At 33.5% G+C, this 13,420-nt stretch overlaps 1 protein-coding gene across 5 annotated transcripts in view; it reads left to right on the forward strand.

Annotated features, from left to right (window-relative positions):
- Window positions 1-13,420, forward strand: part of LOC126739727 (inositol polyphosphate-4-phosphatase type I A) — a 114,688-nt gene that overhangs the window by 69,678 nt on the left and 31,590 nt on the right. For 4 of the 5 annotated variants that reach the window (XR_007661693.1, XM_050445521.1, XM_050445520.1 and 1 more), the window contains 6 exons: window positions 2,228-2,502; window positions 2,566-2,820; window positions 4,466-4,591; window positions 9,550-9,777; window positions 9,884-10,122; window positions 12,162-12,280. Coding sequence is in view for 4 of the 5 variants with exons in the window: in XM_050445521.1 (XP_050301478.1) it covers window positions 2,228-2,502; window positions 2,566-2,820; window positions 4,466-4,591; window positions 9,550-9,777; window positions 9,884-10,122; window positions 12,162-12,280 (1,242 nt within the window). In the remaining variant the exon portion in view is untranslated. The remainder of the gene's footprint in view (window positions 1-2,227; window positions 2,503-2,565; window positions 2,821-4,465; window positions 4,592-9,549; window positions 9,778-9,883; window positions 10,123-12,161; window positions 12,281-13,420) is intronic. The other variant, XM_050445523.1, reaches the window with a different exon arrangement.

Genomic DNA, 13,420 nt, shown 5'->3' on the forward strand with positions numbered 1-13,420 from the left:
TTAACATTTATCACGGTATTAAACACATAAAATGGTAAATTCTGCTGATATAAAATATCATTACAATCCACGACGGCCACGGACTTAAACTTATGTCATCGCAACGAATACTAATCGACAACCAAAACTTAACTAAACTACCAAATACGTACAAATATTATTTTTCAAGCCGGGAAGAAGATACTCGGAAAACCGTCTGGCTCTTTTCGCAAGAAGAAGGAGTTTTCGTACGGTCAAAAATGTATTAAACTTAAATATTATTTAAAGTAGCAAATTTTCTTAACAAAGATAAATTCAGGTCAAGATTCTTTTGCAATAAAAAATACCATGTAAAGCAAAAAAAAAAGAATTGAAATGTTACTTACTGTAAATTGAGAACATTTGGACATAAAGAAATTGAGAAACAAACTACTGTGTAACAAATATCATGGCATCTTTTATTATTTCTTCTCAAAAGGTTTTAAAGCATTATTAGATTGAAGATAATGATAAAACACATATCTTAAATAAACATTGATCTTGAAAACCAATAAAAACTATACATTTCATAGGAAAAGACTAAAACAAAAATAAAATAAAAAAAAATATAAGAACAAACTATTGTGAATTTCTGATTCTGATATATGAAAATTGGATATTCGCTGCATATCTGTTAAATATACGCCAGGAATATTGCTTCTGCATATACGATATATGGCATATCGTGAGATCTTTCAGGCATATTGCAATATATTTCGTCAAATGAGATATAGGTGCCATATTCCAGGGATATTGGATGCCGTGTGGGATGGAGCTTATAAACTTTGTTAATTTTATTCAATCAAATCAAATTATATTTTATAATTTTATTTATAAAGTCTTATAAGTTTATTATTATGGACGCGAATCGACTTTACAATCTTATGTAAAACTCCTAAACGATTTTAATAAAATAAAAATATTTTATTAGTGTGCCTTTTTTGTGCTTATAAACAATATATAAATGCTTATAAGATTAAATTTACGACAATAAAGTTTTTTTTATAATGTTAAATAGCGTGCAATATAATAATAATTGTAAGCATATTTATGCTGCTTGGGTGGGGGCTTTGAACTAAACATTTTTTTAAATGAAAGGCTACGCCACTTTTCTTGCAATTCAGGTTTTTCTAAATGCAATGAAATAGTATTTATGTAACAAGAGTGTAAAATTATCCTTTTTTATGAATGGCAAAATTGACAATTCCCAAGAATTAAAAAAATGGGTTTTTACACACGTCTAACATACCGAATCTAACTACTACCGAAGAAAATATTAAAAAAATAATAATAAAAAATAGAAAATTACTTTACGCACTAGTGCGTAAAATATGGTTAGTGTTTTGTGATTTGAGTGTCACACCAAAGGTTCCAACCCTAGGACTAATAAGAATGAATAAATGCGAAACGTCAGCATTAAAATTATGGGCACATAGCTTTAATTGAAGATGAAGTCTAGATGTGATATTACGAATTTGAGAATCCATAATGCGTTCAAGAATAATAAGTTAGAGAAAGTTGGTAAAATACTAATAGATCTAAGCTGACTAAAATTTATTGGATTAGGTTCTTTCGACAATGGCAACACAAATAGTTCCTTCCAGCATAAAGTAGTTTCTGTTAATACATTCGTTAACTATGTGTAAAATAAGGGATAAAAGGATGAATATGAACAATCGAGATGAATTAATGTAATATTTAGATTATCCACCCCAAATGTTTTAGACTTGGTAGGTAATACTAATCAAGAAACAGTATTAAAATCAAGCCGATGAAAAAAAAATTTTAGATTGGTAATTCCTTCTGATTATAAAAATTAATTGATTCATCCTAATTAACGATATTTGTCGCTTTTGTACTGTCTATAAAATATGAATTCAAATTGTTGGTATTTACAAAAAAATTAGGTTCTGATTTGATGGTAATATTTTGCTTAGTTCACGGCACTTATTCTTCTAAATTTATTTTTGTAAAAGGCATTTTTTCCGCTCTAATCGCTGTTGCCTTATAATTTCAAGTTATTATAGTAATTCCATTTAGCTAGCTGTTCAGATCTCTTAACTCTTTTAATCCCTCAATACCTGTTTCTGAATTTCTATAAAAGTTTAATATTACCTGTTAGCCATGGATAACCTTTTTTCGAATAACGATAGTTTATTTGTAAATAAAGCATTATTATTTAAAAATTATAATAATAAAAATGTTTTAGTTAGTGGCCGTCCAAGTTTGTTATTATCACCTTTCAAACGGATAACCCAACAGTTAACTTCGTTGGATCTCAAGAGTCCCGAATTAGAAGATTTCGCTACTCCGTGTGTGCAAAAAACTATGGCAGACTTATGGAAAGTCCCAAAACTTGAAGACTCCCAACCCCAGAACCTGTTAAACACCAGTGATGGCTTAAAGACTTTGTGCTCCAATATGAAAACACCCGATGAAGCGAATTTTGTGATTTTCCCGGACGTGGAAGATAGCAATCTCGAGGTAACTGTCCTTAAAAAAATAAAAGGTTCGGAATGGTGACATATTTTTGATTTTTGTTATCAGTCGTCACTAGATAGTGGTCAACCGGATAGCTTACCACATACTTACTCTTATACTAACGGAGATGCACCTCCGTCCGGTTCAAGGAACCCCATTCGTCCAGATCAAGATACAAGCACTAAACTTTTCTTGGATACTAATGCCATGTGCAACTCGCCTTCTGCCAACTATTATAAACCTACAGATGAACCAGAACCTTGGGATATTACTCAACTAAATATCGAAGCCAGTGTCATGTGTTTAGTTAGTAAAGTTAAGGTAAGATAGTACAAAAATCATTTTTTCTTCAAGTGTTTTAAAGATCTATAAAGTTTACCGTGACATTTCATTTATAGTTTATCATTATTACCACAAAACTCACTTTAAGTTGTCTGTGAACGTAAATATACACACAGTAACGCTTATAATAAGTTTTTAGCGCTTTTATTGCTAGTCGTGAAAATGTGACATCCGTTTTTCCTGTTTTAGCCTCATCCAGTTTTTTTGTCCACTCCGGGATAGATTACAAAATTATAGTTTTCTCAAATAACATAATTAAATACAACAATATCATATTTTACTGTAACAAAACACTCAATAACATAAGAATGAAATACAAAATATAAGATATTGGTCAAGAAATACAAAAAATAAGTATGTTTTAAGGTTTAAAAAGAAAGTGATACATAGAAAAACATAATAAAAATTTAACTATATGTTCCTACGTTAAGTGTTATTCACCAAATCATGAAATACCATCGCATCTGTCTGTCGAATCTACTGTTTAAAAGATTTAAAATGTAATTTATCTTGTATGGCCCCTGCTATAACATTATAGATACAGGATCCTGCAACAGTGCGCCGGTCGTCCAGAAAGCCTAAAAAATAATTAACATTTTCTAACCTCTTAAAATTTTCACGTGCCGATTATTACAATATGATAGCGCAGGTCTGGAAAATGTTTAAAAATATACAGGGTGCTTAAAAAAATGTGGCGATATAGCAGCATTTTTTTAAATGGAGTGCCATTCTTTTTCATTTGTGGAATCGTCCTTTCATTTTTGGAACCGTTTTCGGGGACCAGTATACAGGTCAAAAAAAAATGCAGTTGACTTTTCTGTAGAGAAAACGGTACGAATGGACAAGAGGTGACATTCTATGGTAAGCAAACGTAATATCAGTCCTCAAAACCAGGTATTTTCGGTGGAAATAGGAGTACAAGAGTTGACTACACGTACCCAAGGAAACCGAACTCTTCAGAAAAATCGTGCAAAACTGGACCATAATTCCTCGTGCCTTCTGCACAACAAGTCATGTCCCTTCTTTCAGCTGGCCTTTCTGGGGGTTGTAACCTTTAGAACTTGTATGAAAAGAGGTGTAAACAGTGTATACAAAATGAAAGGAAAATTCAAGAAAATAACTGAAAAACATAAACTAGTGAAACTGTTGATTCTAGGCATTCGTTGGTACTCACTGTCTTAAGAATAACCAGAACAAGTTCTGTGTTTTGGTTTGGTTGAAAACGGAAAAAGATCTCATTTGAGTGTTTTTGTCAACTGTTACTATGGTAAAAACTATATCGCGCCATGGAAAAAAAAGCGATTCAAGCCCATATTTTCACGAGTAAATACCAATACTGTCGTAACATATCATGGGAGAACCGTCATCATAAACGTAGAATAGGGGATCATAGAAATAGACCTAAATAAAAATTTGAATATGAAGTTGGATCTTTAAATTTTTAAATGCATGCATTTTAGTAAAAAAATAGGTATTTTAGTGAATATCGTAATATAAAATAGGTCTTTTAAGAATATCGATTACACATTATTCAGTCAGTGCAATAATAATCAATACCTTGGCGTAAATTATAGGAACTTTGTGCCATGAATGAAAAAATACATTTTTTAAACATCTTTTACAGTTTTTATGTGGCCGATGTGGCAGCCCTGCGGTAAGACTTAAGCAACAGCAATCTAATAACAGGCGAAAAGTGATTCCTACGTCAAATATTATCGAGGAAAATGACGAAAACAAAACTGTCAATAAGGTAATTTTTTAAAATGTTTAATTTAAAAGTCAGATAGCATACTATATGTATTTCTAAAGAAGAATTTAGGTTGATATTCAATGTTGATATTTCGTATGGTATTTTATTGATCTAGGCAATTGTTTTTAGATTTTGTTGGATATGGGGCCAAATAAAATTTTTAAATTTTACTTCATGCCAACATTTCAGGGCGACAGAATCTTAATTAATACTCCTGTTATTTATTTATTTATTTTATCTGTATACAGTATTTTTTTTATATTGCAACAAAGTTCAGGAACGTATTCTTTAGACAAAATTAAGTGAATAAGTGATTCCAAAGATTTTGTCCCAATGACGTTATTTCCTATTACTCCGTATTTACTCGTTTACACCATCGCCTAAGTGAAAAGAGCAGCTTTAAGAAACTTACCGATGAACACAGAAATCCCAAACAGTTATTTAGTTATTAACATTTAATTTAGTTTTTATTTTTCACAAATGAGGCTAATTTCTCCGGGGACGCAATAATGAACTTCCACAAGAATTATATTTGAACTAATGAAAACTCGCATGCCGTGTTAGAAAGCTGTCATTAACACCAGTTTTTGCTTAAATGGTTAATATACTCTCTTGCCACTTCAGGATCACATTTAAATTATTAATCATATTTTTATTTTCTACAATGTTTAAATTAGTCATTTTTTGTTGCTCTTCGTCGTCACTTATTTTTACTCCAAAGACAATAAATAATCGTCATTTTCAACTCAAACCTTAATTTCTTCGTCACTCAAGGTTTCTTGTTTTAAAGAACATACTATATCTGATACAACCGCTATTTCTTCCGGAATTTCCAACATTTTTCGGCTCACCACACTTAGCGGTAAAAAAAATTATCAGGATCTCCGTCCGACTGCAAAATATTAGCTGTTTTCTGGGTAGAATTTTGGTCCAGCATTTGTAGGGAAACTTTTTCTCATTTAATTTACAAACGTCTTATTGGAAAGAATATGTGCTAGCAAACTCTTTCTCTAGTGATGAAAAAAGTGTTTTTAATGTATCCTATTACTTAACTAACATGTTCCCTTTGACTATTGCCGAAGGCGTTGTCGATAAGTAGAAGGGTTTTTGGGAGTACTTTTTTTTTAAGTAGTACTCATCCATGCGTTGCGTGATGATTTGTATTCAATCGGGAGTGATGTATAATTAAAAGCTTAAATTGATTTAATCCATCGGTATTTACACTAGCCAAGAATGTTACTCTCTTCGTATTTGCCTTCCGTGTGCTGATTTTCCATGAAAGCCTGCATATGTTTTCTCTGGTCGCAGCTTCCAGTACAAAGCTGATTTATCGGCCTTATATATTTGAGAGGGACAAATTCTCAAATTCCTAATTTTCTCCGACAACGTCGGTATAAAGGATCGATAGCGCTTTCATTGCAGGTAACTTTTCGCTACAAATTTTGAACGTTTAAATCATGCGTGATTCTGATCTTCGCAATCCAACCCCTAATAGCCACAAAATAATCTTTTCTGTAATTTTGCATATAGAATTGCTTTGCTTTGGTCACCAAAATTTCGTATGATTCGCATTTTCCACTTCAAGATTCTCTGCAGATCGTTTTTCTTGTACTCGAAGTAAGTATTTCTTTTTCGCGGGCCAGCGAAGTAATTCTCCGAAAATCTGCATTGAAAAAATAGAAGATAATGTCACCTGTTTCTGTTTTGGAGTCAGGGTGTTCACATAAATGCATGAAACCAACCTGACCGAACTACTGTTGTACTAGTTTGTACCAGGAGGGTCATTTCGGTTTTGAAACGTATAATAGAGTTTTGAACGTAACATATCAAATTAAAAAGTATTTTATTTGTCAATAAATGTTACAGTGTTTATTATAATAATTATTAAACCTGCAGGGGGATAAGTTATTCACTGAAAGAAAAGTAGGTACATGTATATTATAATTTGTAAACTTGTTAAAATCAAGCTTACCTTAAACATGTTTATATTTCAAGTCAATTCTCCTTTCCTTTAGTTCTGGAAAATGGTCTATGACCTTCTCGTTGAAGTTTGGAATGCTCTTGGCAAACATTTTCTTGATGGACAACATAAAAAATGCACAAAGTCTAGATTGTCCCATCATATTACGCAAGAATGTTTTTACTCTTTTCAGGGTCAAAACATCTCTTACTTTCCACGGTTGTCATAGGGAGGGTGCACAAAATAGTTAATAATTTTACTGATTCAGAAAATGTTTGACAAATTCATGTTTATAAACAGTTGAAGGATGGCTACTGCACCGGAACTATTACTATAAAATGCTTAATATCGGTTACGGACCCGATGGAATTCCAGCCCTAATACTAAAACGTTGTGCAGACGAATTGACTCCTCCCTTATGTAGACTGTTCACGGTATCGTATAAGCAGGGCCAATTTCCAACAAGCTGGAGAACTGCTCGAGTGCAAGCTGTACCCAAAAAGGGTAAGAAGACGATGCCCTCCAATTACCGCCCGATTGCACTAGTTCCAGTAATATCGGAGATTATGGAGAAAGCAGTCAACCAACAACTGTTAAGATATCTGGAATCATCTGGACTAATCAGCGATCATCAATACGGCTTCCGAAAGCTTAGATCCACCGACGATATTCTGGCTTACGTCACACACTTGTGGACGGAGGCCATGGAGAAGCACGGCAAATCCCGCTCAGTCGCTCTTGACATTTCCAAGGCATTTGACAGAGTGTGGCATGAGGGACTACTAACCAAGCTCTTTTCAATCGGCATATAAAACTCATTATTGAATTGGATCAAAAGTTTTCTTGAACAACGAACAATCCATGTAGCCGTCGATGGATGATACCTCTCCGACAAATTTAACATTAACGCTGGAGTCCCTCAAGGGTGCATTCTATCCCCCACCCTTTTCTTGATATATATCAACGATTTGCTAGGAACCACTGTCAATCCAATCTACAGTTTTGCGGACGATAGCACACTTATTTCCACATTTAAGTCCGCCAAACCAACGACAGCCGCAAGTTCTCAGAATCTTAGGCAGCAACAAGTAGCTTCAACAAACAACGATATTAGAGCAATCTTGGAGTGGGGTGGTAACAATCTGGTCAATTTTAACGCTAAAAAAACGCAGGCTGCAGTATTTACGATAAAGACTAACCTCGGTGGCCCGGAGCTGGTTATGGCAGGGAAAACATTGCCAATGAAATCATCTTTACATCTTCTAGGAGTCGAGGTCACCAACAGTCTGTCCTGGCATGACCACGTTGGCGAGGTCGCCAGGGCGGCTTCCAAAAAACTCGGAGTGCTTTTCAAAACGAAAAAACTGTATACACCAGAACAGCTGCTGACTCTTTATAAGGCTCAAATACGCCCTTCCCTCGAATATTGCTCGCATGTCTGGAGCTCTGCACCCAAGCATAGTTTAAACCTGCTGGATTCTATACAGAAGAGAGCTATTCGTCTTATCGACAAACCAGAACTGACAAAGAGTCTGGATAGTCTGGAGCACAGGAGAAAGGTGGCTGATCTCTGTTTATTCTACCGTTATTATCACAGTAAGTGCTCCTCTGAGCTGGCAGGCCTGATTCCACCCAGGGCTGTTCCGGCAAGAAGGACGCGTCTAGCAGTTGCGGCTCATCAACATCGAGTCCACCTGCCTACCCCAAGGACGTCGCTGTATCGGGACTCATTCATCTGGAGAACATCTTTGTGGAACGGGCTTCCATCTCACATATTTCCCGACGCATACAACCTACAGCGATTTAAGATAAATGCCCACAAATATCTTCGCGCAAGCACCACTCCAAGAGTGACATAGGACTTTCTTCTTGTGCTTGTGTTTACTATAAAAAAAAAAAACTCTTTTTTGATTGAATTTGAATATAATAAACACGGATAGCAGAAAAATGCATTTTCTCTACACCCACAAATCAGTCACACAAATTGTACATCGATTCTTTAAAATATCTTTGAATAGCTTTACCCCTAACCTTTGTTGTCTGCTTTAAATTCATGTTTGGTTTTGGTCGATCTTTTTTTTCTCTCAAGCCGCCGGCCGTTGATAATTCAGTGTTCCAGTAGATTTTAAGGCAATTATGTCGTTAACTACACTCATCTTGTTTTTTATGTATATTAATTCTATAATCACAAACAAAAAATCCGACAAAGGGACACGCGACACCCGCGTGGTACAAAACCAAAATACAACAGGTTGTTCTTCTCTGAGAGTGACAGTTGACAAGATATTCGTCAATCGAGTCTGGACGTCGACCACATTAGCGATATAAGACGGAAAGGTGATTCTCACTCTCGCTCAAGAAATCGTTATCTTCTCTGTCTCTGTTCTTCGTTACATGTATTTCTCCATAAGCCGTAAGAATAGTGCAGGGTCAATTTTAAATAGGGCCCAGCCATGGCACCGGCTTCACACCGGTAGGATCACGAGGCGTAGCATTATTATATTAAGAGAGCATTTTATATTTCAGTGTTGAATTGTCAACAGAAAATCTTTATTAAAATTTCGATTTTTATCAGATTATTTTAGCAGGGTCATTGACCAATTGACCCTAAGGAGGAGCCGCCATTGGAAGTTTGTCATTCGGATTATCGCATACATAAAAATTCGGGTTAAAATATACATCATTATTGTTTTTTTCAATTTGTATTATTGCAGGTTGGGATGAACGAGGCTCTACTGTATAATATGGCTTTAATTTTCTTTTTTTTTTTTTTTTAATTTTAAATCTCTAATTCTTTTCTTAAAAAGAAATATTAAACGCCTTATGAGTTTCAAATAAAATCTAGTTTTTTCTATAATCCTGGAATGTATCCAATTGATACATATTTACTATTATCAGTTATGGAAAGTTAGTTATTTATGTATAACTTCATAGTATTATTATTAGTACATTATGTATAACAATCATATTCATGGTCATCAATTTAATGTTCTCACAGGCTGTGGTAAGAAACGGAAACAAATTCACTGACGGATTGGATTTGAACAAAATCAGCGATTGGTCAGCGGAATTGAGACCAAGCATGCGCAAATTAAGACAAGCCATGGATGGCTTATTGAAGACTGCGCGTTTAACTCATTCAGTGTTTAGGGTGCAAGAAGATCCTAAAGCCGCCCAAAGAGTCTGCAACGTTAGGTATCGCAGAGACGTTTGTTTTTCGCAAGCAGTAAGTCAATCCAGTAAAAAAAAAATTACAGTAAAATTATTAGATCGTTAAAAGAAAACACTGAAAAAAAGAAAGTAGCAAAGTTTGCCTAAAACTGCTTTTTCAGCTTACATCCTTAGTTGTGGGATTAATGACCCGTTTATGGTGCCATAAAGCTGACCCCGCTTACGTCGCAACTTTGGGCCAATTGGGACCCTTGGCCCACTTCGAAGGGCTGCTCAGCTACTACGGTGACGAGATCGACATGTGGGGCGACATGTCGGTCGCTATAGAAGACCTAAGGACCGTTTTATTTGTTTTAGCTAGGAGTCCCAGTCCGTCTGTTGAAACTGTGCCTACGCCCAAGTAAGTGATTTTTAATCAATAATTATTCTTTAATTTGTGTTTTTATTTAAATTCAACTTATAGTACAAAATCAATTAACAAATGCGTTAACAAGAACTTTAAAAAATATACAATAGTAAATTATAAAAAGTAAAAGTTTAAATCTAGTTATAAATAAAAAAGATGCATAATGACATAAATGTCACGTCATCCTGAACGACGTCTGTCAGAGCTATCAGTTTTTATTTTATTATTTCGGTCGGTTTTATATTCTTGGGGCCGGGTTAATAGGTTTTTTGCTTTTTCTGATTTTTATTTAATTTTCATATATTACATAGTCTTTAACCATCTTAAAACTGCCTGATTTTTGTTTGATAATATAAGTGTTTTTTTTTGTCTAAAGTTTTTGGCTTTTATTATTGGACCGAACCGCGTATTGTGTACGACGGGTAGTTTTACATTAATACGCACCCGACAATAATAATAATAATTTGAGATTTCTGTTAATTACCTAAAAGTTCCTTAGATGTTGATTAAAGATACTACTGTAATAAATACTCGGTGTGGAATTATAGAATGTTGGTGATTGGCAAGATACTGCTAGGTATAAGAAAAGATGTCCAAAAAAAGCTCTCATTTATTGGAGTTTTATTGTAAGTATAATTAATACAATCTAAAATATTATGCAACACCTTATAAAGGAATCTTAGAATCACAATTTTTCCTCCATGTAACAGGGAATAAAATACATGTTTTTTTAGCAAAATTTGATGAAAATATATATGGATATTGATCATTAATTCTAAAACTTAGATATGTATTTTAAAAATCGGCACTTTTTCCCAATTATGAATGTGAATTAGGTAGTAAGGAGACCTTATTACATATGCGTATTCAAGTTTAGATCTAATAAATGCTTTGTAAAGTAATTTAAACGTTAACAATTATAAATTAATTTAGAATTTCTAATACAACCAAGTGACTTAAAACACTATGTATAAGACTATTTATTTGGTGTACAAAAGAAAATTTGCTATCAAACACCACTCCAAGATCTCAAAACTTTCCACATGAGGTAGAGTTATTCCATTGATCTCAAAACATTAAAAAAAAGTGTTAGGTGTTAAAAGTTGTTAACACAGGACGATAGTTTTCTTTTTTTTTTCTTTTTTAAAAACCAGAAGACTTAAGAAATTTTTTTTCCAAATATTGGAAAATTGCTAGTTTTGCATAAATTTATTAAAAATAATAAAATTGTAAATTGTAAATAAATTGTAATTACCAATGCACATATCCAATCATGAAGAAAAAATAAGGAAATTTTATCTGGTCCTACTATTCCTTTAGGTTTCATTTTCGTTAAGCAATCAAATACTTCGACCTCAGTCACATTACCAACCGCAATGGAACTAGACTTCTTATTCCTATATTGTCTGTCCTGAGTCGGTATTGAAGTAATATAGGCAGTTTAAAAAAAAGTTTGCGAATGTATTTATAATATCTATCGGATTTTTAAATTCTTTACTACTCCAAGACATAATCTCAGGTATATTTTTATTATTCCTTTTAAAATTGATAACTTGTCAGAAGTTAGACGGATTATTTTAATTCTATACTCATGCAATAATTAAATAATAAAGGCATTATCAATGTCAAATTTAATTTCTTTTTGTAACTTCTGCAATATTATAATATTCTATTATAGGTAGTCATTATCATTAAAGCGTTAAAAACTTAAAACGCTAAAAACAAAATTATTCCTTTTGCTTTTTAGCGTTTTAAGAATAAATTTGTTTAAATCAGTATATATTTCTTCATAAAACACCATGTTTACATCATTTAAGTAGTACACAAAATCAAGTTAATATTACACCACAGATAAATATACGCTACGCGAAGTGTTGTGTTCTTAAATCTGTGATTAAACGTATATTCATATAAAGACTGAAAATCAGTTTGTTTCTAAACTTCTAAGATTTGTTGCTAAGATTTCTATTATTTGTTGCTTGCTTGGTTATTTTTTTTAGTGATTTCATTGGGTCCTTTTATTTATTTTATAGAGTATCGGGTACCCGCAATAGCCTAACTGTAACCCTTCCAGTACCTGATAGCCTGTACAGCTTGTTACCTTCAAAGCAAACTTATAGTTTCCATGTTACCCCAGTATTTTTTAATATAGGTAAGTGAGTACTTACAAACTTTCCTTTTAATATTATTTAAATAAGGATTCAGTTATCAGTGGCGGTTCGTGGACTTGTAATTTAAGGGGTGCAAGTAAGTAAATGGTAATATAAAATGAAGGATAAAAAAGGGGAGGCCGCCGAAGGCTAAAAAACTGAAGATTCCGCGTCCACATTGTTGACCAAAAGTCCTCATCTAAAATTATTATTGATGTTAGCCTATATACAGGGTGTCAATTTGAAAACTTCCCACCCCTATTATCTCGAAACGGGTTAGGTTTTTATAAAATCGCTAGGACACGTCGATTTTATTATCGAGGGGGAACAATTTTTATGCAGAAATCACTTCGCCTCTTTCAACCCCCTACCCCCCAGAACCTCCCTCTCAAAAATCTTAAATGGCAATAGGGGTTGAGTGATACCTCATTTGAAAGAACTTTTTATTCTCTACATTTTGGCACCTTATTTTTTAAATTTGAGTGCTGCGTTGCCAAGTTAGGGTTATTTAAACATTGTCAAATTACTTATTATTAAACATTATTCCTGTAAGTGTTTTAAATACGTTGAAGCTATGATTTCTATTGGAACGTGTTTGACCATAAAGCGAACCGGTGCATTTCTCACTGAAAGTGTTTATCAATCCGACAAATTCTTTTGGTCATGAAAGATAAACATTTAATTTTTTTTCTTTTTTGTTTATTTTCGTTTGCAATGGAATTCGTCTCAATACAGTTCGATGATATGATCCGAAATTTAAAATAGTATTTAGTGAACTTTCCTACCAGTCAATGTCACTAGGTATTTAAATCAGTTAAAATTTATTTCGATAATTTGTGTGTTATTGTTAGTTACTATGGTATACACGCTTAGGCAAAGCATTGAAATGATTTTTATTTATGGCGAGCAAGGAAGATGCGCAAGAAGAACGGCAGAAGTTTTTAATAATAGAAATCCTAATTGTAATGTAAGTCACAGATACATTTTGGACGTAGTAGCTAAATTTAATGAAACGGGTTCAGTTGGAAACAACAAAAGGGCAAGTCGGCGTGTTTTAAACGAAGATGCTCGAGTAGAGATTTTGGGAACATTCGTTGCAGAACCCACCAATTCTCTCCGTACAGTAGCACGTCTAACTGGAA

Source organism: Anthonomus grandis, chromosome 8 (assembly GCF_022605725.1).
Source record: "Anthonomus grandis grandis chromosome 8, icAntGran1.3, whole genome shotgun sequence".
Classification (NCBI taxonomy): domain Eukaryota; kingdom Metazoa; phylum Arthropoda; class Insecta; order Coleoptera; family Curculionidae; genus Anthonomus; species Anthonomus grandis.